The sequence below is a fragment of the Protopterus annectens genome, chromosome 1.part0 (genome assembly GCF_019279795.1).
Source record: "Protopterus annectens isolate FY-2018-M chromosome 1.part0, PAN1.0, whole genome shotgun sequence".
NCBI classification, from domain to species: Eukaryota; Metazoa; Chordata; order Ceratodontiformes; family Protopteridae; genus Protopterus; species Protopterus annectens.
The window spans coordinates 1,199,479,610-1,199,506,655 of NC_056725.1; the positions used below are offsets into that span (position 1 = coordinate 1,199,479,610).

The following is a 27,046-nucleotide window of genomic DNA, read 5'->3' on the forward strand; positions in this document are numbered from 1 at the left end:
CTCTCTCTACTTAATCTTCATTGGATAGTCTGGCATCATTCGCCCCCCTTCCCCATTTTCTACATGGCGTCAGGGTGTTGTGTTAACTGTCACCATCTCTCTTGAATCAATGCCACACTCCTGCCTTTTTCGACACTCATGCCTGACTGCCGCAGATAATCTCACACACAATCTATCCACTTCTTTGCTGGATGCCCTTGTTTCTTCTTGCCTTCTTCCTGTCTCTATCATATCTTCACCAGATTGTCTTCTGCTTTTCTGCACACGTGCCCAAAACCACTGTAATCTGCTCACTTTGATCTTTTTTACAACTGGAGCTACTATGGCTTTTGCACTCAAGTCCTCATTTCTTCATCGGTCCCACAGCATGCATCCTATCACCCGTCTCAGGCACTTCATTTCTATCACCTCGAGCTTATTCAACTGCTATGCCTTCACTGTCCAGGTTTCTGCACCATACAGTAGTACTGGTTGTACTACTGTTTAGTACACCTTACTTTTCGGCTTCTTTGACATTCTTCTGTCATACTCCACTTGACACTATGCCAGTTGACTCCATCCCCTCCGATTCTGACAATATTTTCAATAAATTTAACAATAACTCATGCTCTAAGCCAGTAAAAGTTTGCAAAATTAGAGAATATGTATATTTACCCATTAGGCTATCTTTCTTACAGCTATAAAACAAACACTTGTGCAGGTTTCATTATCTACCACAATGCACATCTGCTTCTGATGCATATTACGTCTGATTTTGTATCGCTGTATTCTGTACATTTTCTTTTTCAAGTCTTGAAACATTTTGCCAGCATTACAAAAGTGACAGGATTTAACTCATAAATGGACCTTGAAATGGATGTCAATTCACATTTCTTAGCAGTATTCTTACTGCCTTCTTGCACAGAATCCCACTATAAAGATGCAACTCTGCTACAGATCCAGATTTCGATAAACTGGTCAGCGGAGCACCCTGTCCTAGACCATAAAAGACAGTCGTGTCCATTTATATCAAAAAGTACATTAATTTTTAAATACTACAAATACCAAAACCTGTTTGATCTCTTCATTAGAGTTGCTGAAGATTTCTTTATATATCGAAGCAGTGCACAGCATTACTAAATGGACCAAACTGTGACTTTTAAAATTCAATGCCGTTTTTTAAACAACCCTCACACATCTTTTAAGCAAGCAATAATGGCAGACCGCCTAGGAATTATGGCCCACCCAATGGTATTAGGTGACCTGACACTGCCTGTTGGGGGTCTCTACACAGCTGAACGCCCATTACTTACCCTGTAACCCCTTCTTGAGCGCACTACTGCACTATCAGTTGATTGTTTTTGTACTAGTATGTACTTTTATATATAGTTGATGTAAAACAGTTCCTCCACCTAATGTTTCTAACTTGCTGTACCATATGAAAATGCTGTTGGAGGAAGTACTTCACAATGAAGATAAAAAAATTATGTTAGAATTTAATTCACACACACACACACACACACACACACACACACACACACACACACACACACACACACACGTGTGTGCAAGCAATTACAGCTACTTTTCTCAACTGAGTGCACTTCAGATGTCTCACTATGGCGAAATAAATAAAAAATACAGTGAAAGGAATTCCAACTGCCAACCCCCTATAATGCCTCTCAAGGGTCCCTAATTTTGCTCTGCCCCTCAAAACTTTGCTTTTCTGGTAAATAACTTAAGATTAATGTCAGTTAATGAAGCTAAACAGTTTCATACTTTACTGTTCATGAAATGTATGCTCATAAAAAAACCTTTTGCTCACTTTTCTCAAGTGACATAGGATTATATTTAGAAATTTCAGGTGTTTGCCCTTATGTTGTTCTCTGGCTTATCTGTAATTCTCAAGCAAAGAAGTTTACAGGCATGAGTGGTGTCTACCCCCCCCCAACTTTTTTTTTTTTTATTTTCCATTTACTACAAAACAAAGCTGTATTTAGACAGCATAAAAATCGTGAATTTTAGCTTTTTCCCCCCTCAGTCCAAGCTTCATGGTAGTTTTTTTTTTCAAAAATTTTTATTTTTCTTCTTCTCTTGTATTGCATGCATGTTACAAGATCCAGTCATTATGCAAGCTCCAGTACAACCATTTTTTTCTGTTAAGAATTCTAACTTGGATACATCAGAAATATCAGTGTTACAACTAAAATACACAGAACATCCTATATATACATTATGTACAAAATAGTGCTGCAGCCAGTTTCTAATTAACTCTGTCACAGTTAACATAGTTTCAATACAGATACATATACAGACCAGAGGTGACAAAGCTCATGACAGTGAGTGCTTTAGTGCCCTTTTTCATTAAACAATTTTAATAATTTGTTATTCCACATTCAGCTAATCTTTCAAAATATGATCAAGGAGAAGACTCCAATATTGAATTGAAGTTAAGTATTTTTGGGGTAAATTAAGCATTACTGGTTATCATTAATTGAGTATATATGAGTTTTTTGAAAGGGGTTAATTTAGCATTCCTTCAACAGAATTAGATTTTTGTTTTTCAGAGCATTCCTAGATCTTTTCAGTCCAGTATTTTGAATATAATAATGATGACTGGTTTATAGGTTCATAGGTTAGTACTAGGCTAACTGCCCTTGCGAGCCATTGTAAGCCTAGCCAATTATCCCTTGTGAGACTCAAACCCTGCACCTTGTGTTTGTAAGGAAGGCAAACACCTTAACCATTAGGCCACCCTCCCAAACCCCTGGTATTCAAGAGACACTGTTAACTTGGGTTATTATCTTTTTCTTTAGGGTGAGTGAGTTCCATAATGTAATACATGTATTTAATTATTTTTTTTGTTTGCTTCAAAGTCACCAAATATTGAAGTACACAGTTCTCTTATTTGCCTTAGCATTATGATGTATCCTTCTGGAAGGTTCAGAACATTTCTTACATCTTCTAAAGACTTTTCCTAGGTCTGTAAATATCCCAAACTTTTACATTCCTTAATGAGTGGATAGCTGTTCAGAGTTAACATCTCTTTATTTAATCTGAGATTTGGATTCAGATGTAATGGTTGTAAGAGGATACGAGTACTTGTTAGATTTAAAATTTCCAACAATTGTTTTAAAGAGAAATGAAAATTGCTATCCTTTAAGCTCCCCTGATTTAAGGAAGGAAGGGCTCTGGGATTAATTTTCCTGTTACTGATATAGTTGTACCATAGTTTCATGCATAGCGGATACCATCCATTACTCTGGATTATAAATCAGCAACTTGTATAACTCTGCACACATTACATCATAATATAGACTGAAGTCGGGTAATCCCAATCCACCCCTTTCTTTTGGCTGCATTAATTTCTGATAACCAATTTTGACCAATTTAAGATACCAGATAAATTTAGCTAAAGCAACATTCAGTTTCTTAAAGGTTTTCTGGACTATTAAGTTTGTTGCATTTGGCTGAAATAGTAGCCTTGGAAGAAAATTCATTTTTATAATTGCTGCTTTCGAAAGGAGAGGTAGCTTCATTTTCCCCATATCTGGATAGCCTAATCAATGTCTAACCAAATCTTTAGCAAGGTATTCTGCATAAACAGTTTCAGGCTATGCTCAAAGGTGATACCTAAATATTTCAGGGAGTTTAACTTTGTTCCCAAATCTGGAAAATAAGAGTCAGTGTGGGTTATTGGATTAATAGGGATTAGGTGGTGCAGCGGTTAGCGTCGTCACCTCATAGCAAGAGGTTCTCCCTTCGATTCTTGGCTGGAGCGCCTTCTGTGTGGAGTCTGCATGTCCTCCCCTCGGTCGAGTGATGTTTAAAGACATGCAGGAAGGTTCATGTGTGCCTTCTTTGAAGGCTGGGCTTCGGGCTGGGAACTCAGCACCGTAAAAATCCACTGCCAATCATTAGCGGAGTGAAGTTCCGCTGTGGCGACCCCTAACCGGGAAAAGCCGAAAGACATTACTAATTTTGTAGTTTGAGACTTTTGAGAAGCTATTGACCCGAGTCAAGAATTTTGCCTAAGTCTGTGTTAGGGAGTGAGAAGTATACATTTAAATCACCAACAAAGGCTGTTAGTACAATCTTGTTGTTAAATTTCTGTGACATGATGGTATGTTTTTTTTGAGTTGTAAGTAAAAATAGAGGTTCTATACACAAGTAGAGAGATAACAGACATCCTTGTCTGGTCCCATTTAAAATTTTTAATGGATCCAAATTTGTCTCGTTTATGTGTAGAATTGTGCGGGTGCTCTCATATAAAAGTTTTACTATATTTGTAAATTCTTGTGGCACATCAAAGTGCAGTAATGCTGAGAATAAAAGGTTTAAGTTTATTCTGTCAAAAACTTTACAAGCATCTAAAGCAAGGGCATAGATGGCTTTTTTATACTGTTTAAATATTGCATTTAAAGTTGACATATTGTCACACGTCTGTCCGCTATTCATAAATCCTGATTGTCCAGGTGATATTATGCTAGGTAACACTTTTTTTAATCGGTTTGCATGTACTGTAGCTAAAATTCTGATGTTGAGATTTGAGAGAGATTGGTCAATCATTTCCAGGATTTTTAAGATCAGACTTGCCTTCAAGTATAAAAATTGTCCAAGTTATTTAAATGTAAATCTGTAATGCCATGTTCTCTTAAGAAATTATAGATTTTGATATCTTTTGCCCAAAGGATTTATACAGCTCTGTGTAGCCATCCGGCCCAGGAGCTTTACTTGTTTTCAGACTATTAATGAAAGTATTTGTTGTGTGAAGGGAGCTCTAAGCAAGTCCTTTTGAGATTGACTAATCTTTGGAAAGTTTAGATTCCTGAAGAAGACATCCCTCTCTAAATCCACAGTTTTAATTTTTGTGGGTCATATAGAATTTTAGACTTTGAGAAAGCATATGTCCCAAGAAAGCTGATCTGGACAGTACTGCTGTGGTTTGAAGTCCCAGAAGCATTGGTAGAATTAGTGCAGGCTATGTACAAGGATAGAATGACTCAAATACGAACAGTGTTCAGCCTCACAGAGGGGTTCCCAGTGGGAGTGGGTGTACATCAGGGTTCGGCTCTAAGCCCACTGGTGTTCATACAGGTGATGGACTACATTAGTAAACAGGTTGGAGGGGAGGGATCAACAAAGCTGCTGTATGCAGAGGATATGGCAGTACAGGCGGACTCTGAACTAGAACTTTAGCAAAGGATAGGAGAATGGAATGCAAATATGAAGGCACATGGGATGAAACTAAGCACAGATAAGATGGTGGTAACGGCAGCAAAGTGGGGAAATCAGAAGAAGCTAAGAATAGAGATAGAAGAGAAGATAGTGGAACAGGTAAACAGTTTCAAGTATCTGGGAGGGGTAGTTGAGAAGAAGGGTAGTCTGACGAGGTCAAAGCTGGGGTCAGAGGGGCTGCAGCCAACTGGCATGGAGTATCAGATGTAGTCTTATGACAGAAGAATGCCAAAGAAGCTGAAAAGTAAGGTGTACAAGACAGTGGTGTGAACAGTATTACTGTATGGTACAGAAACCTGGGCAGTAAAGGCGGAACAGTTGAAGAAGCTAGAGGTGATGGATGCACACTGTGGGAGAGATGAAATGAGGACATAAGAGCAGAAGGCAAAGTAGCTCCAATTGCAGAAAAGATCAGAGAGAACAGATTACGATGGTTTGGGCACATATGTAGAAAAGCAGAAGAAAATCTTGTGAGAAAGATTTAGGACAGACAGGAAGAAGTTAAGAGGAAGCAAGGATGTCCAGCAAAGAGGTGGATGGATTGTGTGAAAGAAGATCTGCGACAGTCATACATGATTGTTGAAGAAGGCAGGAGTGTCGCTCTGAATCGAGAGAGTTGGTGACCGTTAACACAATACCCCGACCCCATGTAGAAAAATGGGAAGGGGCAGATGATGATGATATAAGTGAGTATAAATCTTCAATTCAAAAGTTTTAATAATTTGATTAGTATTGTATGTATTCCCTTGGAATTCAATTTTTATCAGAGAGGCCTTGTAGTTTACAGTAATTAACATTGCCAACAATTTGCTAGTGTTTCCATTTCTGAGAAGGAGAATTGTTCTGCATGCATGATAAACAAATCTTTTTGCAAGTTATTCATTTGTTCTTCCAGTACAGAGTTTTTTTTGTTGTTGTTTTTTTAAGGACCAATTCTTCTATTTCACTGATTTTATCTTTAATTCTGGTCTCTTTTCTTTGAATATGTTTTTAAAGTATGATTCTTTCTTTATTAAAATTCTCCCAATTTTAGCTTTGCTTGCTGCCCACTGCATATCATATGCAATATCAGTCAGTGTTAGGTCATGCTCAAGTTCCTCTAAAATATGAATTTCCTGTATTTTTTTTTTTCTGTAGCAAGTTCAGGTTTAAGAGCCAATATGTACCCCCCCTTTATTATATTAAGATCACTAGGCCATCTTATTTTAATTGTTATCTTAGAGTGGTCCGAGAAAAACTTAGGTTCTGTACAGTAGTTTATTTGTGCTTTGAAGAAAATCCAAGATATCAGAAAGAAGTCATGTCTTGGCCATGATTTACAGCACTGAAATAGTATGTGAATTTTTACTGCTGATGGATTTTTGTTCCAGTAGGAAAAGGGTCAAATAAGTTATAGTCTGTTATTAGGTCATTTATCGCTAGAGAGGCCTGGGTGTTGTACGTTTTGCTTCTACTTGTTCTACCGGTTACGAGATAAATTATAGCATTCCAGTCACCTCCTATAACATAGTAATAGTTTGGAAATCTAATTAGAATGTTATAGAATTCCATGATAAAGTCTTGTTTTACACATGGACTATACAGACTCAAGTGGTTTCTGTAAACTAGAACTTTTAATTGAAAAATAGCACGGTCTTCCATTTATATCAAAGTCCTAAAGAATAATAATCTCTTTAAATGAATTTTTAATTAAAATAGCCACCCCCTTACTGTTTATTTCACTAACCAATGCTATTATTTTTATCCATTTTTTCTTCTCCTCATGCCTCCAATCATCTAACATACGAGTATCTTGTATGACTACAAAACTTGCTTCTGATTTAAGTAGCAAATGCATAAAAAGTTTCCTTTCCTTTTTATCTTGTATCCCTTCCACATTCCAGGAGTCCATTATTCACATCTCATTTTTCTTAGTATTTTCTTCTTAATACTAAATTTGTTTAGATATCTTCTCCTTATATTTGCACGAATAACTAGTGCAGGCAACTATGTCTTTGTTCATGTAGCACTTAACTCTTCTAGCTCTACTCCCGTGCCTACCCACAAAACTACCTAGTCCGGAAGTGAATAACAGTTTACAATCAAGAGATATGTTTCTTGTTTGCAAGAAAGCGTTAAGCATTTCTTCATACCTTTAAATTTTTTCAAAACCTTTACACTACAAAATACAATATACAGGTACACTAAGATTAGTATCTTCTACCTGATCACCTTTCTTGTGCGGCTCCATAGTTTGAAAGTATCGCCCAAATTCTACAGCTTTCATTTAAAGCTGTGTTTAATTATGATTGACCTTATTTAAAAGGTCAATCTCCTTTTCGTAATTGTGTGTTTCTGCCTTATACACTGATATAAATTTTACTGATTTCTTGAATTGCATTCTTTCATAAGATTTAGTACTTCATGGAAGAGATCTATGGAAGGACACCTTATTTATTTTCATTTAAGGTAGTAATATATATACTGTGCAAACTCTTGGTCACTAACTTGGGAAAAAAAAAACACCAACCCACAAAGTTTTGGCCAGAGAACAATTTTCTAAAAACAGTACTTCATTGTTTCAAAACACACTATTTACAGACTATTTGAGTACTCTAGATACCAAAAAAAACTGGCCAAAGCACCCTGGGATTGTGACAAAATAGCAGTATTGCATCAAAAGGCATTTCGTATTAAAAGGTATTTGTAGATCTTTTAACACTATTTTAAACAGCATCAAAACACATTTCCCAACACACAGAGAATAACATGTCATATCGAGACAACTGTGATGCCTTAAAGGATTGACAAACACAACATTTTTCTAAACATACTAAAATCATAGATTTCTGTACAAAAAGCATCTGCATTAGCTTAGAATTTATTACAAACAACCAGCATAAGGAACCATGGAATGTGTATATAGCATTGCATGGTCTTAAGAATGAGTTTGTAACATGCTTATTCTTTTGAAAGTGAGCTCAATTATGTCTTCATTGTTTTCAAAGTTTCGAGTACCCAAAGTAATTATAATCATCAAGTTATTCAGCTTAGGAGCAGGGAAAAAACTAGCAACTCAAAGTACTAAACATAATTCATGTGTCACTCATGTTTACACTTGCCAATAGCATTGAAAAGCCAATAGTGCCTGGTTTACAGTTTGCTAGTTACTTCACGTAGGAGTTACCAGAGGTTACATGGGTTATGAAGCTTTATTTATACCATAGTTAAGCCCCTTGCAGCAAACCTTGTACACCTTGCTTTATAATTATCAGAATTTTCACAAAGCCCATAGTTTTCCAAAGAATATTGCAAGAACATTTTAAGGCAGAGACAAAGCTTAACAGTTTGACTTGGCTCTAAAGAGATGACATTATTAACTGGTGTATACCATTCAAATATTCATCAACACTTATTTTAAAAAGTGTGATCTTCTCCAACAGTGCTAGGAAACATGGACACGAAAACTAGCGCTTTCATTCACTTTTATTAATTGTGAACTTCCTCAGAAACAACAAACTCCACCCTTTCACTTAATTTATACCCCAATTAATCACATGATTGATTACATCATAAGTCACTGTTTTTTTAAAAAAAATATGTTTTAAAAACATTTTATAAATGTACATATATACCTACTAAAATAAATATATAAATGTCATTTAAAAAAAAAAAAAACATACATATGCATACATTTTTTTAATGAAATCAATATTTCATCGTCAAAAAACATTTGATATTAATGGTTTCATTCAAACCGGGCTTAGTATCTGCCCCAAAATGAAGTTGCCAGAAAGATTCTTTACATTCCAATAAGGTTTTAAGATCCCCTGCATATGGTTGTTGTCTAACATTGTCTATTACAGAAAAAGCAAATTTCTTAAAAGTAGGACAAATTAAAGAATGCCTTGCTAAAGCATTAACTTGTTCTTTTTTCTTTATTGCTAATAAGTGTTCACTAATCCTTTTTCTTAAATTTCTTGTCGTCATTCCAGTATAATAACTTAGACATGACAGACACTGGGCAACATATACCACCATCTCACTGTTACACGTAAAGGAACTCTTACACCAATAAGTCTTTTTATTATGCTTAAAGTAAACAGGAACAGTTGCTAATGTACCTGCATTGCCTACAGCTAAAGCCATAGGTCCCTTTTGTTCTAATAAACCCACCTTCATTCTCACTCTTTGTATTTGTTCCACTTTCCAATAAACTTTTGGAGTTACAAGTTTTTTTTTTAAATAAAATTGGGTTGCTTGCCTATTGTTTTAATAAGGTCCTGATTTCCTAGCAGTATTTTCCAATTATCCACTATAATATTTTTAATACACCACATCTCATTAGTGATGGGTAAAATAAAAGCCCCAGTAAACTTACTACCAGCCTTGTCCAAAGCTTGAAAATAGGTTTCATTATTTTGACCTGCCAGGATTGAACATGCAACACCCCTTCTTAACAATACCACCTCATTCTCAATAGATTTTAACCATAAACTATCATAACCTCTGGTCTCAAAAAACTCTCAAAATTTCAATTTCTCTCAAAAAAGCTGTATCTAGAGACGCAAGTCTACTGAACCTTATCAATTGTCCATTAACATCCCCTTTTTTCATGTGAAGTGGATGAAGAGATTCCTTGTGTAAATATTAACAAATATTAATTTTCTATAGAGGTTGCTAATAAATTTCTGTGACTTAAAGTCATAGGTTAAATTGATATCCAAAAAATTCAAATCTTGACCATAACCACTCACAGTGAACTTCATTGTATTATTCAAGTACATCAAAAACTCACCAAAATCTTGAAAAGTACCTTTCCAAAGGAAAAGCAAATGGTCAATGTATCGACGATAGACCAAAAAAACTTGTAACATCAAAAGTTTACTGGAAAGTGGAACAAATACAAAGAGTGAGAATGAAGGTGGGTTTATTAGAACAAAAGGGACCTATGCCTGTAATAGTTGTAGGCAATGCAGGTACATGAGCAACTGTCCCTGTTTACTTTAAGCATAATAAAAAAGACCTATTGGTGTAAGAGTTACTTTACATGCAACAGTGAGATGGTGGTACATGTTCCTCAGCATCTGTCATGTCCAAGTCATTATATTGGAATGACGACAAGAAATCAAAGAAAAAGGATTAGTGTACACTTATTAGCAATAAAGAAAAAAGAACAAGTTAATGCTTTAGCAAGGCATTCTTCAGTTTGTCCTACTTTTAAGAAATTTGATTTTTCTGTAATAGACAATGTTAGACAACAACCATATGCAAGGGATCCTAAAACCTTATTGGAATGTGAAGAATCTTTGTGGCAACTTCATTTTGGGGCAGATACTAAGCCCGGTTTGAATGAAACCATTAATATCAAATGTTTTTTGAAGATGAAATATTGATTTCATTAAAAAATATGTTTTTTTTAAAAAACAAAGTGACTTATGATGTAATCAATCATGTGATTAATTGGGGTATAAATTAAGTTAAACGGTGGAGTTTGTTGTTTCTGTGGAAGTTCACAATTAAGAATGAAAGGGCTAGTTTTTGTGTCCATGTTTCCTAGCACTGTTGGAAAAGATCACAGTTTGTTCTTGGGTTTGTTTTCCATTTCAAGTTTTCAGTACTTATTTAAAAAGTGCCTGAAGTTTACACAAACATGCCTTATCACACTAGGTCATATATGCAAAAGACCATTAATGTTTTAGTTGTTGCACCTTATTTTCTACATGACTTAAGATTTATATTTTGCTAGGGTTGCTTGTTCGCTAGGTAAGAGCATAAAAAATTAACCAACTGTAAGCAAAAAGAAAAGTTAGAATATGTAGCTCTGGGTTCCCTTCATATAAACGAAATCCCACTTACCCAACTTTCAGAACATAGAGCCAAGAACACCGAAAGTCCACAACAACATCTCGGAAAACAGATGTGCAACTAAAGATAAGCAACTGCTTGGCCAGCATGTTGACCTTAGCCCGTGACCTCCAAGGTAATGTGATCTCAGAGATGGCATATTTGGGGGGGTGAGTTTACTTTGCTTCCATTTCAGTTTGTCAAGTTGGCCAAAGGGTTATTTACCTTTAGTTAAATGTCAGTCTTCTGAGAGGTTGGTGTTGTGGACTTTCGCTGTTCTCGGCTCGATGTTGTGAAAGTCGGGTAAGTGGGAATTCATTTGTATGAAGCAGACCTGTAGCTCTTACCTTGCAACTTTCTTATGCAACAAATATGGTACATTTCAACTCTTTTAATGAATCAGAGCCTAAAACATCATATAGCCATACATTCTTTATCCTTTACCATTCATGATTTTACCATATTGTAACCAATTAAGTGAAATTACTACATTCAGCAAGTTATATTCTTTCAAAGTCCATGTGCCTTTACATAAGGCCACTCTATCATTTACCAAACTGAAAACATAGTTGTTCACAGACTAAAAACTCTTCACTACCAACCACAGATCTTTTGCATTTATAGTCAAACAAAAGAAAATTTTGTCTGCCATTTTCCATACGTTACAGTTCAATTTCCAGTAATTCTTTTCGATCTGTCGGGGTACCCTAGGAGGTTCAAATAAACTGGTTTTTAATTCTCAACCAGAGTCAATTTGAAGTAAGGACATATTTTTTTTCTTTCAACATTCAGTTTTACGCCATATATTTGATCATACTTAATTGCGAAATAGCCCAGTTCGAGGGGGAATGGAGAGAAAAAAAAGCACAACCTTCAAAATTTGTCCATGCATGTAGCAAAATCCTGCAAGATATCTGAACATGGTACATACATCATTCTGATTTTTAGTTCCTCCCTTCGGTTAGGAAACAAAATGTCCTATCTGTGCTAATGTTTCTTTTTTTTATATATATATATATATATATATATATATATATATATATATCACATATACTTCTAGGACTGCCCCATTACAACAAAAGTTACCATTTACACCTGTTAAGATTCTTTTCAGGTTTGAGCATCTGGCAATTCATTGACAAATTTCATAAACACTGCTTTTGCTTCTTTCGCCATTTCAATCATGCATTTACAATCTTTATATTGGAAGACTAATGTGTTGGGATACTTCATCTGGAATTTTTTTTTTTGGCTATTAGATAAGCACAGAACGGAGACAGTTTTCCTTTGCTACTTTATTTGGAAGGGTAGGTCCTGTGCAAATGCTATTTTGCTTCCATTCTCTATAATGATTTTTTTTTTTTTTTTTTTTGCTGCCACGAGAATTTTGTAGACATCTTGGCGAATTCTACATAAATTTGTCTGGGTTTATCTAAGCTTCATGTTTTTCATAAAGCTCTATGTGCTCTTTCGACCACCATCTCACCAGCTTCTGAATCATTTTTTAAAAGACAGTTCATGACTTGTTTTATTGCTTCTAATAACCGTGTTTGTTCTTATTTCTTTGGGATGCCTGGAATTAATATATTTTTCCTTTTGCTTCTTGCCTGCAAGTCAATGATTTCTTGTTGCATCTCTTAAATCTTTAACATTTGCTTCATTGTCTCTTTGGATTTAGCTTATTTTTAACTCATTTTTGGATACTTCAGTCTCCGTAATGTCTAGTTATGAGGCTATTTTACTTAATGTGTGTCCAAACTGAAAGTTGGTCAGAGAAGTTTTGAATGGCTATTTGTAGAGGTAGTAATGCAGATTTTAGGTCATCTAGGTTTGGTGCTTGCTCCGCTTTTGATTTTGTTGAGAGTTTCAGGTTCTCTGCCTATTAGTTATGGTTTCTTTTTCAGGCGTAACCACTTGCAAGTATTTGATTGTAACTATTTGTGCTTCCACTATTTCAGCTTCGCTTGTCATTTTGGCTCATTCAGTCTTAATTTCTTATCCTTTTTAATCTGCTGTATCACGTCATTACCTTGTCTTTGTTCTTGCACAGTATTCTTAGAAAGTGTGTTTTGCCTTTCACAGGATACTCAGATTAGCACCTCACAAGAGGCATTGCTTGGTCATGGGTGTATTTAATCAATAAAAAGTTCTGTACATCTTTTTATTTTTTGTTAGTCACTTTAGCTCGGGATGCCCTTTTATTTTCCAGTCCTGCTGTATCAAGCTGTTCTCATGTTCGTTCTTGCGTGGTATTAAGGAAAAAGTTTTTCACCCTTTATAGAATACTCTGTTTAGCTCTTCACAAGAGGTGACACTTAGTCACGGTTGTAATATTTATCATTAAAAAGCTTTTTAGATCTTTTTTTATTTTACTTTTCATGAGTTTCGTTCATCACTTTGGTTAGCTCGGTGTGCCCTTTTATCTTATTAGACAATCATCTCGTGTTTGTACTTGCATGGTGTCTCTCAAATAAAATTTGTTTCACATTTTCCAGGATACTTTGCTTACCTCTTCATTGAAGTAGTCTTTATGGTCGCAGGTGTTTTATTTATCGAAAAAAAAATTTCTGGACCTTAATTTCATGGCTTACATTTTTTTTTTGTAAATTGCGGAACCGCGCTGCTAAGGCATTCACCAGATCACCTCCATCTTGGAAAATCACTTCTTGGCTGTTTAATATGCTGCCATAAATATCTGTAAAGGAGAGTATTCCTTCGCCAGTAGAGTGACAATGCATATTAGGCCTTTTACCTAATAGTCCAATGCCGACTTAAAGACAAGACTCAAGAAGCAACCAGCTGCTCCCAAACCAAAGTACATAAATCAAGTAGTTTTTGCACTTGCAAAGCATGCTGACCATCTCCTACAACCCCATGCCTGTTGACCATCAAAATCCACTATAACATCACCTATTCATTTCCCATCAGTGGAGTGAGAGCCGATCACCTAAGCAGCCATGAGGGATTCTGTTTTCTGGTCCTAACCTTTCCCCTGTCAGCTGACACACAAGCTGACATTTCAAAGGCCTACTACACACACTCCTCTGTGAGGATACACTTTCCTGCATGCAAATATGAAATATTGCCATTTAAACACACCTTTACAGAGACAAGCACACATCCTTGTCTCAAGCACTGAATGAGGTGCACCTCTCTTTCTCCCCACCAGTAGGTGGTAACACTGCAGCAAGCTGGACCATGGGTAAGCCAGTGTCAGCTGCTCACTCCCACTCTCCCTCATTGGCTCCTCCAGCTCCTGGATCATCACAATCAAGGGTTTACTCACCTGTGTCACAAAGATGACAGCTACAGGCATGCTAACTATGCCAACATTAACAAATGCACTAGCAATTACACAGTCCTAAAAAGAAGCAATGGAGACTGTCACATACATCACCTAGACTTTCCAAAATAATCTTCTGTACAAAGAAAAGCAGTGCTCCGAATACTTTTAGTGATCCACAGTCACCGAACATCAATTCAAACACACTTCCGCCAAAACAAAAGTGCTCAGTTTCAGTGCGCCATTAACTGCCAAAACTGGTGCATCTATGAGATGGACTTACACTGACATGTTACCACGAACACAGAGAAATAATTTATTCCTCAGAGATGGACTAACATCAGGGCTATTTATGTTACTTAAAAGGGGGTGTGGGGCATGGGTTGCCCCCCTGTCCCCCAAAAATAGGGTTATAAGAGACTTGACATGGGTTTTTAAAAAACGAATTCAGCAAGTTCTTTGGGTTTTAATAGAGGTTTCAACCCACGGTATAAACAGAAGTCTTGCAATTAAAGGACAGACCTTTAAATGAAAAGCTCTGACATACATACTGCTTGAGGTGCAACATTGTACTAAAACTTTTCTACGTCAACTATGACCAAGTCTGTAACACACTAATTAATATATGAACTACTCTTTTCTAAATGCAATCAGGCACCATGAAGTATGTGCAGACACTTAACCTAAAGTCCTAGGATTTTAGAGTAAAAAAGCGATGTGGGTATGCCTGACACTTCATACAGCATCTCAAAAGCATAAAGCAAGCATCTGCTGGCTGAAAAAGTCTCAAAGATATACTGACCATTCACTCATTTAACTAACTGCTGAAATTTATAAATTCCCTATGAATCCTCACTACTAACAAGCTTTTTTTTCTAGACTCGTTCTGATTTTCTAAACACAACAAGCTCCATCATGTGTTTTATGTTTCCCCACCTACTTATTTCCTGATCATTCAGATGTACTCATTACTTTTTATGGTTCTCGTGAAAAGAATGCATCTCACAAAAACAATGTAACCATTTAGAAAAGTACAGTTGTGTACACTTATCATAAATGTAGATGTTCGAGTGTATTCACTGTTGCAGTCATTACATTTGGGTAAACTGCTGGCAGGTTGCCCTCAGTCAGCCTGAATTCCAAAGTCTTGGGTCCTGCGTCGGTTGCTGTCTCCTCTTCCATGATGTCAGGCCGTCAGGGGTATAAAACTTGCAGCCAACGCCATTTTCTTTAGTTTTTAAGTGCCCCCAAAAAGGTAGCAATATTATATATATAAATATCTATATACATGCATCAATATAAGCTTTACCTGCATCTACAAACAAATATACCACATAGGTTGTAGAAGATAGAGAAGGAAAGATAAACTGTAGAATGACAGGGGGATTGCGGGAGGGTAACCTGGACTGCAACAGTGAATACACTTGAACATCTACATTTATGGTAAGTGTACACAACTGTACTATGTTCTTTGTGTTTCACTGTTGCAGTCAGCTGGAGCTAAACAGCATTAGGTGCGGCTATAAGGCCCTGCAGCACTGCAGTGGCAAAGCCTGCCCTGGACTTAGAGTAGAGAGGCAAATGGTAATGTTTTGTAAAGATGTGAACAGAACTCCAAGTAGCAGCCTCTAGAATGTCTTTGGTTGGTACTCCTCTGAAAAAGGCTGCCGAAGTAGCTGCAGCTCTGGTGGAATGAGACCTAATGCCCTTGGGCACAGGTTTACCATGGTGTAAGTAGCAGAAATGGATGCAGTGGCTTATCCACTTTGAAATTGTCTGCTTTGAGATAGCATTTCCTTGTGATCCTGCAGCATATGACACTAGTAATTGCTCAGTTTTTCTTGGAGCTTTTGTCTTGCTCAAGTAGAATCTTAGCTGTCTGTGTAAGTCCAAGGAATGCAGAATTCTCTCCCCTTTGTTCTGTGGATTTGGATAAAAAGTTGGCAGATGAACTGCTTGGTTAAGAGCCACAATGGAAACCACCTTAGGTATAAAAGTAGGATTTGTCCTCAGAGACACCCTGTCTGGGTAAAATATGATAAAAGGCTCTACAGCCATGAGGGCCCGTAGCTCTGAAACTCTTCTTGCTGAAGTAATTTCTAGTAGCAGAGTTGTCTTCCATGAAAAGAACTTTATACCAGCGGTAGCGGCTGGTTCAAATGGAGGCAGGGTGAGCTTTACCAGCACATAATTGAGGTCCCATGCAGGTAATGTTGATTTTCTAGGAGGCCTTAGATTTTTGGCTCCTCTAAGATACTGCTTTATTAAAGGATGAGAAAAGATTGGTGGCTCTGTATTGTAATGAGCCGAAATGGCAAAGGCATGGATTTTGACTGATGAGAAAGATAGGCCTTTGTCAAGCATCTCAGTTCAGTATTGCAATATCTGAGGAATATGTGGTCCTGCTGTATCAGTTCCTTGTGCTTGATTCCAAGCACAGAATATCTTCCATTTGTCAGTATAAGATTTTCTAGTACTAGGCCTTCTGGCTTCCAAAATGACATCCATCACAGCTTTACTGAGAGATGTCGTTCGTATAATTACATTATTAGCCATGCTGCCAGGTTCAGAGTCTGTAGTTGATTGGGCAGGATCTGATCGTTTTGCTGGGACAGTAGTTGTGGTCTTTGAGGCAAGGTCCAGGCTGGGTATTGAGACAAGTTCCTTAGGATTGGGTACCAGTACTGGCGGGGCCAGTCCGGGGCAATTAATATCATCTTTGGCTTCTCTTGTCTGACTTTTAGGTGGACCTTGGATAGAAGAGGCAGAAAAGGAAAGGCGTAAACTGACCGTTTTTTCCAACTGAAGGATAGGGCGTCCACTTTCCATGCTTGTCTGTGGTAAGTCCTTGTGCAGAATCTTTTCAATTGATAATTTTGAGGAGAGGCAAATAGATCTGTGTCTGGGCCCCCCATTTCTCAGTTATCATACTGAATACTTGTGGATTTATAGTTTCCACTCGTGAGGATCCATAAGGTTTCTACTTAAGTCGGCTGCCAGAGTGTTCTGTTTTCCTGGCAGGAATTGAGCTTGAAGATTTATTTGGTAGGTCAAAGCTGTGTCCCACAGTGTCATGGCTAATCTGCAAAGGGGGTATGAATGTGTGCCCCTTTGCTTGTTTATATACCACATGACTGTGGTGTTGTCCATCTTTATCAGTAGTTGTCCTGGATGAAGTAAGCCCTTGAAGGCTGTTAGGGCATTTTGAACAGCTAGCATCTCTTTCTGGTTGATATGTAGACACATTTGATTTGGTGCCCATATGCCCTGAATGCATCTTCCTACCATGTGGGCCCCCCCAGGCATAATCTGATGTGTCTGTTAAGATTTGGCTGGCAGGGGGTAGAGTGAATGGCCGTCCCATGTTTGGGTGACAGGCCTTTGCCCACCATAGAAACTCCTGTTGCAGGCAGGGGATGAAAGGAATAATTGTTTCCAGACTGTGTGAATGTTGACTCCATAAACTTTTTAGGTACCACTGAAGTTTCCTCATATGCAGTCTTGCATATGGAATTAGTAGGATGCAGGATGCCATGAAGCCCAGAGCCTGCAGAATTTGTCTTGCAGAAGACTGGGTTTTTGTTGCCATCAGTTTGAAGTAAGTAGTCAGTTGCCTTTGTTTGGCGTGAGGTAAGTTATCTGGGCAGTTGTATGCAAGCTTGCACCCAGGAATGTTATCTTTTGAGAGGGTACCAGTTGTGATTTCTTTTCATTTGTGTACCCTAGGCATGCTAGAAGCCTTTTCACAAATGCCAGGTGTCACAGAAGAGTGTCCTTGTTCTCTGCTTGAATGAGACAGTCATCCAAGTAAGGATATATTTGAATACTTCTGTCTGCAAAATGCAATTACTGGTGCCAGGCACTTTGTAAAGACCCTGGGTGCAGTAGATAAGCCAAAGGGCAGTGCAGAGAATTGATAATGCATTAAGCCAGCCTTGAATCTGTGGTATCTTCTGCATGACTGTCTTATTGGGACATGCAGGTATGCCTCTTTTAAGTCTAGAGTCACCAGCCAAGCATTCTTGCCCAGCATGGGTAGAAGCTGTTGCAAAGTGAGCATTTTGAATTTTGGAATGTCCAGGTATTTGTTCAAAATCAATAAATCCAGTATTGGCCGCCAGGCCTTGTCCTTTCTGGGTACCAAGAACAGTCTTGAGTAAAAGCCTTGCCCTTTTTCCTGTTCTGGTACTGTCTGAATGGCCCCCATATCCATGAGGGACATAACCTGTTTCTGAGCCTCTGCCCATTAGTTTTTTGGCAGGTCTGGCCAACCATTTGTCATTGGCAGAGTGTGAAAATGGAATCTGTATCCCTGGGATACAATGTTCAGTACCCACTTGTTCTGGGTTACTAACTGCCAATTTTGAGCAAAAAATGCTAATTTTCCCCCTATGGGTGCTGCCAAAAGATAAGTGCTTGGTGTAGGCAGAGGGAAGTCATTGGGATTGCTTTCTGTAGGTTTGTGCTTTATCTCCTCCAGATTTGGAGGTGGATGCGCACCGTTGCATTGACCTGAATGAGTCTTGGGCCTGGTACCTGGGACCCTTAGGGCGTCTGGATTTGCCCCTTTGAGCTCTGACACAGGAAAGGACCACTTTTTTGTAGGCCAGTGTCTACTGAATCTTGGTGGCTGCACTTGTAAGAAATCTTTAACAGTTTGCATAGACTTAGCTTTGTCTTCCATTTTCTTTAAAACCTCTTCTGCCTTAATACCAAACAGAGAATCATGCTCTAAAGGTGCATCTAGCAATTTAGCTTTAACATGATCAGGCAAATTTTGTTCCTTCAACCAGGCATGCCTCCTAATCACAGATCCAGTAACTGCGGCCCTGCAGGAGGCCTCTAAAGAGTCAAAACTACATTGCAAAGTATGCTTTCCAACTTGTTCAGCTGCATGCAATAATTCCTGCAATTCCTTACTTTCTGCACATTCTGAAATCAACATAATTTTCTGTTTCAGCAATCCTATAACATGTTGTTGGTACTTAAGCATATGAAATTGACAGTTTAAGGCCCTGACTGCCAAGGTTGCAGATGTATAAACCTTTTTTCCTCATCTGTCCAGCGCCCTTGAATCTCTGTCGGAGGGGGTAGGGTTTTTTGCTGTTGAGGCCTTAACTCCCTTTGGACCCTGTGAAATAATTTCAGGATCAGCAGCAGGGTTTCTAAATAAAAATTTATGAGAGTCAGGGACCCTGTAATACCAGTCAGGCTTACTGGGAGCCGGAGGTAGAGAGTCAGGGGTCAGGCTTAACTCTGATCATTCACAACGTCTAACACACAGGGAATGGCTAAAGGCTTGTGCTGAGGGAGAAGGAGGAAATCCCTGAGCCTCTTTTTTGATTCTGAGAAGTCTCGACTCTCCCAGTGAAAATGCTCCCTCAAAGTATGCAAGGTTTCTCCAAATGAATAATCCTCAGGAGGAGATGCAGATGGAATGGACTCCTCAGCATCAGAATCCTCATAGGGAGGTAAAGATAATTCCTGATCAGAAGAGGGATCAGAAGAAATAGAAACCTGATCTGAAGATTCATAGTCAGTGTCTTGCCTAGGCCTCTTATCTGGAGGGGGATGGGTACCCTTGATCGAGGTAATAAGGTCTTCAGCCATTTTGATCATCTCTTTTTTAGGCATAGAGGCCTGTGCACATGACTCGGGTGTCGGATTTTTAGTTTTAGAAGGTGTCTGTGCCTTTGGTTTTGCAGCTTTCATTGGTTTGATATAAAAATGTTGAGGTCTGAATACACCCTCAGAAGCCGGTGCCTGCTCAGCGGCTCCGGACCCATCCGAGGGAGATACATCCATCGGTCCAATACCTTGAGTATCTTGCGGCATGCTGGACTCCACAAGGGTGTCGGTAGAGGCCTGCGACTCAAAGGTAGTGGGTATCAGGGGCTGCGAAAGTGCCTCACTGAGTACCGGCGAACCTGCGACTGGCTTAGGAGAAGCTTCGTCGTCGGTTTTGGATTTGACTGCCTTTCTCTGCCCTTTTCTTTGCGTTTTTTATGTACTCCGGTAGTCGGATTGCTATCCGACGACATCTCTGGGTAGTTAAATCTGTTTCCAAAATACTTAAATGCAAAAATATACCGACGCTTAATAGTGCGTTGGTTAAATCTAGCACAAAAACGACAGCCAGGCACATTGTGATCAGGGCCTAGGCAAGGAATACAGTATAAATGGAAATCCTTATGAGGTATTTGCTTCCCACAAGAAATACAATTATTAACTTTTTCTGATATCGGTAAAAAGCAAGAAAAAAAGTTTCCCCAACGGGGTACTTCGCTTTATTGAAGACTTCGGTTGTGAAACTCAAACACGAATATTTCAGTAGTCTGCCGACTGGCACTTGCGAAATGCTTCTGCTTCGGGCACCGCGCGGCAAGAAAGACTGCAGAAAATGGTGTTGGCTGCATGTTTTACACCCCTAACGGCCTGACGTCATGGAAGAGGAGACAGCAACTGATGCAGGACCAAAGACCTTGGAATTCAGGCCGAATGAAGGCAACCTGCCAGCAGATTACCCAAATGCATTGACTGCAACAGTGAAACACTAAGAACATCTACTAAATAGTGTTTTGCTCTGCATTTATTTACATATTCCAATCAATTAAATTAAATATTTATTTCCAAGTTTTACCTTTAATGTTTAGCTCTTTCTTCTTATAATCCTTAGGTTCGTAGGTTCATAGGTCTGTACTCGGCTAATGGCCCTGGAGCCTTTACAAGCCTAGCCCATAGAAGTGCCCTGGCATCATGCCGCCCGACCGTTAGATCCCAGTGCCTCTATCAAGTACAGCCACTGGAGTGATCCCCAGGGGGATCTTTCTATTTCCCATCCATTCATCAAGATTTCTCTTGAAGAGGAGCAGTGAGATGTTCTGCTTGACATGTATGGGAAGTCTATTTCAAAGCATGGGCAGTCTCTGGGTTTTGAACCTGTCTCTTCAGCATGTTCTGTTGATTGCAGTAATGAGGCGGAGGTCTCTGGAGGGTGTGGTGCGGAGGGATTGGGATTTCTTTAGATGTAGCATTTTTAACAAGAGCTGGGTCAGACATGGCTTTGTAAGTCAAGCAGTGATCGCTTTTTAGTAGACAATATGAGACAGAATAACTGGACTTTTTTGAATCTGTCCATGTACAACATGCGTTTAAGGCCTAAGATCCTCTTCATGAGGTATTTTTGTGGCCTTTCCAGCTGTTGCATGTGTCTAACGAGGTACATGCCAAATGGGGCATTATACTTGATGATTGGTCTAATGAGGGAAGAGTAGAGAGAGATGATGACCTCTTTCTTCCTCGCTGCAAAACCTTCTGCAATGAGATGTTCCATATAGGACTTTCTGACTACAGTGGCAATGTGGTGGTCGAAGGAGAGGTTGCTATCAATCTGTGTCCCCAGATCTCTTATAATGCCTTCAGTGTTCAGTGAGTTCCCATCAATGTGTTAATTAATGGGAACAGAGTTTTTCCCAAATGGGAGGACACATTTTTTGACAATAAGCTTAAGGCCATGGTTTAGACATCAGTCATTGGTCTCAGTGAGGCCTTTCTGTAGGATGTCTACATCACCTCGGGAGCTAATGAGGACTCCCAGTTTGCAGTCATCTGCGAACTTGGTCAACCAGAGTCCCTCTGTGTTGGCCTGGACTTCTGAGAAGTAGATGCCAAACAGGAGAAGACCCAGGACCAAACCCTATGGGACTCTACGCGTGACTGGTCGGCAGTCTGACTTGGAGTCAGTTACTTTCACACTGTGGGCTCTGTGAGCCAATTTGCAACCCATTAAGTGATACAGGGGTTGATGCCTAGTTTGGTGAGTTTATCAATAATTCTTGAGTGGGGAATGGTATCAAAGGTCTTGGTCAGATCAAGGTAAGCTGTATGAACTGCCCTGCCCTCATCCACAGCTCTGGTGACTGACTCAAAAAAGTCAACCAGGCATGATCTACCTTTCACAAAACCAACTTGCGTGGGATCTAGAGTTTGGAGATTCCCTATATCCTTGTTAATTAGGTCCATGCTGATGCGTTCCATAGCCTTACATATCAGACTAGTCAGGCTAATGGGGCGATAATTCCCAGGGTCTGTAGTCTTTCCTCTTTATGGAGAGGGATGACTGTAGCAGTACGCCATTTGGTAGGGACAAAGCCTGAGGTGAGGCTGTGACTGAACAGGGCACACAGATGTGGTGCCAGTTCACTTTGTAGTTCATGTACAACACATCCAGGGATATTTGCCTGGTCCCATGGAAGCTGTATTCTTGACCTTAAGACAATGCAGCTTTAACCTGTGCTGCAGTAATGCTGGGTGCCTGGCATTCCTCCGGTATTGTGATTGGTCCTTTGGGGGGAGGGGTAAAGTTGGCACTGAATCTGTCAATTAGTATACTTGCAATATCTGTTGGCTCAGTATAGGAGGTACCATTGTGCAGTAACTCAGAGCAAACCTGGGTATTGCCGTGGAGATTTCTGATATAATTATAAGAAGGCTTTGTGGCTGTTTTTAGTGTCTGCAGCAATTCTGCCTTCATAGATGGCTTTAGAGGTTTTGATGAGGGATCTCAACTTTTTGTTGAGGCTAATAAAGGAGTTTTTCCAGTCTTGGGACTTCACCTTTTTCTGCAACAGTTTCTTCCTTCTGTTGCAGAGTTTATTAATGGCAGGGAACCACCAGATTGGCATCCTTTTTTTTTTTGGAGGAGAGCATCTTCGTTCTGTTGGGTATGGCTAGTTCCATGCATTTATGTACATGTTCATACAGTGCACTGGTGTATGATTCGGCAGTCATGCATCTATTTTCCATTGACATGGGTGCCGTGAAGTTAGCCACCTCTGTTTTTAGCAGCCCAAAGTCAGCTCTGGAGAGGTTTTTCATGGTGGTTACCTTTACCGGGGGTGAGATGTGGATTTCCATGGTGATTACCTTGTTGTCGGATCTCGGAAGAACTGACTGTTGGTGTAGAGCAGCGGTTACCCATGTTAGTAATAACCAGGTCAAGGATGTTGTTCCATCCAATGGGGGTAAAAATGAGCTGGTCCAGCACATTGGAATTGATGAATTCCAGGAAGCATTGGGCTGGTGTACATTGGTGCATGAGTAGTTCTCCCAGTTGATGGAGGGAGAGTTGAAGTCACCTAGTATGAGAGTGTTGGGTTGGACCTTAGGGTGCTTAGGAATGTGGAGGGAGAGTCTTGGGACATGGTTGGGGACATACAGCAGGCTAAGACCTGAATCGCCGTCTTACCCAATGTTAGTTGTGTACATGAAGTATCTCAGATCCGTTATGCTGGGCTACTAGTCTGGAGGTGTGTATATCCTTTATGAATATGGAGACACCACTGCCTTTGGAGCTTCGGTCCATGTTCTAGGGCCGAAAGGTGTGGAATGAGTTATACCCCTGGTAGCGCAGGGGTCCTTTCTGCTGCTTTAAACCATGTCAACAGACCTTTGGATTCACATGCAAATATGGCACTATGCTTAAATGCAAATGGTCTGGTACTCTAGTTTGGCTTAATATAACCTCAGCTGCCACCTTGAATATAGTAAATGTGAACACACCTCCAAGTCACTGTTATGTTACTTAACTTGCTGAGGAGACCACAGTATCTAGGCAGCAAAAAAACACATCACACAAAACTACACAATAGCGCATCATACAAACCATAAGGCAATATCTGAAGAAATAATCTAAAATGCTCAACAGCACTGAAACGGTAGTAAGTATTTCCTTATAATCTTAACGATGGACATGGCAATGTACCTGCCCGTCGCCATCTCCAGACAAAAGGGCCAAATCCAGCCTTTCAAGGGCATGCACTCTGACTTCTGACAAAACACCTCCTTAGTTACACTAGGAATACATCAACTAGTAGTGTACAACACTGAACATGGCTCTGTGCTGCACAGGAATTGACCCCTTACTAGGATCCAGAAGACCAGTGTCTAACTGGAAGTCTCAGCACTGGAGGAGCCAGGCAGGGAGAGGAAGGACTGAAGGAGTGTGACACTTCTCTCCCCTGGGGGTGAGGGGGGAATCCCTACTTTAACAGCTGGAAACTGGGTAGACTACTTCCTATGTTTGAGGGGAGGGAGTTAGGCTGCCTGCTGGCAAGGTCTCTTGTGAAAGTGAGCTATGAACAGTGTGGAGAACCCAAAGCACATCCTGCTTCAGCTCTACAAGGCAGGCATTTGCTGGAGAGTTCAGCAGAGCTAAATAGAAAACCTGTGAACCATTCCCAATGACCATCTTAAGAAATGGCCCCTCCTGGTTGACCACTGCCCTAGTGATACAGAACAAATGGCTCAATTAACCAACAGGGTGTGTATGGTCAACAGGCAGTGGGGACAAACAGTGTGCAAAACAAAGACAAATATGCAATACCACACTCAGCAGCTTTCTATGTCAAAGATGTATAGGCAGAATAAAATTGCAACCATCTGCTGCATTACATACTTGAACTCTGTTGCTAGACACATTTGTATTTTGAACTTACTTTTAATAGCTCATGAGGAAAGAAAAAGCTCTCGTCCCAATCTGCCTTTACTAAAGGTTGTCCTCCTTCCATCTGAATAAACTTCATCAATGTACAAAGAGTCGCCTCCTAGGGAAAAGTCAAATAAATACCAGTCAATGGCTGCTAAAACATTTTATCCAGAAAACAATCCTGTATGTAAAGAAAAAAATGTGGAAGTATTACGTCTAACACAGATACAGGGGGAAATGCATCCCGTTATTACACAACACACAGACTCTGGTTTTAATCACACTGCCTTCTCGGAGCCGTAGTGAGATTTATAAACCAGCAACCAGGGGAAGTGGCAATATAACTGCATTACTGACTAGCACTACTAAAAGCTAAGCTGATCTGGGCATGAACTCAGGAAATTCTGGAAACACAACTTAGTGGACGATTACATAAAACCACCTTTTTTCTTTCTTGGATCTTGTTACTTCCCTATCATTTGCCTACTATAACCCTTCCCTTGAATTGTTAAGGCCATTTGGTCCACGTCCGGTGAGCAACAGCCAAGAGCATCATCATCCAGGCAGTCACCAGGTTTATCCTGTACAACCCTAATTTCAATTCCCTTCAGCTGCATGACAACACAAACTCCCAACAATACCCCACCCTGGTGACACACAGATAATTTACAGCTACTCTGCTGACATGCAGCCTAGAGCTGCACACACATCTTGGTCTCACTTACCTCTGGAAGGTGCCATTCATACAGTGGGTTAGGTGACCAAGTTTTACTTGCTCATTTTCACACTCCCCTGTACAGTACAAACTGTTAAATGGAATGTCAGTGGTCTTAATATACCGCAAATCTTGCTTATGACCCTCTGCTGTTTCTGGGAAATGAAGATTATGTAATTATTATGTTGACAGATCTGTAGGAATGAGAAAATCCTCAGTAAAACATAGGACTAAGACCACAGGAGATTAGGATTGCTTGGTTCTCTCCACTTCAAACTGCTCCCCCCTATCCCAAAATGCATTCCACTAGTTCTCCTCTAGAGTTCTCTAACAAAAAACAGGCAAACAGACTTGGATGAGAAGGCAGGAAGCCCATAAATTAGCCTGGAAGACATAATAGCCATAAGAAAGAAAACCAGACAGAAAAAACAATGTTAATGTCTGCTGAAGCTGCTGGTTCAAAGGCAACCTGGGTAAGCCTCTCAAAGACAAAATACATGTCCCAAAGAGAAAGTGGCTTACACAACAGAGACCTCAGAAGGAAGCCACCCTTCAGAAAGGGTTTGCAGACTTTCAACAATACCAAGGGGAGTGACAGTGGCCCTGATGAAACAAGGAAACTGGCAGTCACTCAACCCAGACTCAAAAAGTCCAGAAAGAAATAGCCCAACATGACCACAACTACAGCAAAAAATGGTTCTAACCCTTTGTCTTGAGCTAGAAAACAAAAACAGATACCTGTCCTTCTACGTTTTTTTTTCCTGTTATTGAGCTTATGACAAGAATTATTGAAAATAACCAACTCCAAAGGAGAAAAAATATCAAAAACCTGGGAAACTAGAGATACCAAACTGAAAGACGCAGGAAGCAAATATCTGGGTGAGACCTGCCTGAAGCATGGGACAAGATTTTGGTTGGTTGCAGAAACAGAAGCCAAGTCTGTTAACCAAAATACGGCACTGATCAGAAATTCACCATTTTTAGTTCCAGCAGGAAGCATACAACTGTTACAAGAAAAAAAAAGCCGAATAATCAGCATGAATTACAAATGAAAAAAAAATTACATAGTGATACAGGGCCACAGAAGGATAAATTAGACTTACGAAAGTCTGGCTGAGTGTAGGTGCCCTAGAGTGAGGACCCAGGGAGAAAAGCTCAGAGATATCATATTTCACGCAACCAGTATTTACAATAAAATTTTAAAATGCAGTTTCAGTGAATGCATAGAATAGTATAATAAATTGTGCACTGATATTAAACATTAAAATTTACAAGCCTTGTATTGAGACTTTACAGATAGAAGAGTGGTATTGAAGGTAGACAGGAGTAATTTTAGTAGTACAACAGAGTGAGGTATTAGAGGAGATAAACAAGTCTGAACATTAATAAGACTGAATGAGTGTTAATAGAGAAGTAGTGATGGAACAGCATTTGGTTGTGCTAATTAGAGGTAGGTATGGTGGTTTAAGAAGTATAACTAAGTGAGGTATTATAAGGGGATACGCAGGTTAAGTGATTC

At 39.4% G+C, this 27,046-nt stretch overlaps 1 protein-coding gene across 1 annotated transcript in view; it reads right to left on the minus strand.

The window, feature by feature from the left end:
- The window catches only part of NOC4L (nucleolar complex associated 4 homolog), a 528,079-nt gene that overhangs the window by 383,056 nt on the left and 117,977 nt on the right, over positions 1-27,046 (minus strand). The window contains exon 4 of the mRNA XM_044065551.1: positions 24,823-24,930. Coding sequence (XP_043921486.1) covers positions 24,823-24,930 — 108 coding nt within the window. The remainder of the gene's footprint in view (positions 1-24,822; positions 24,931-27,046) is intronic.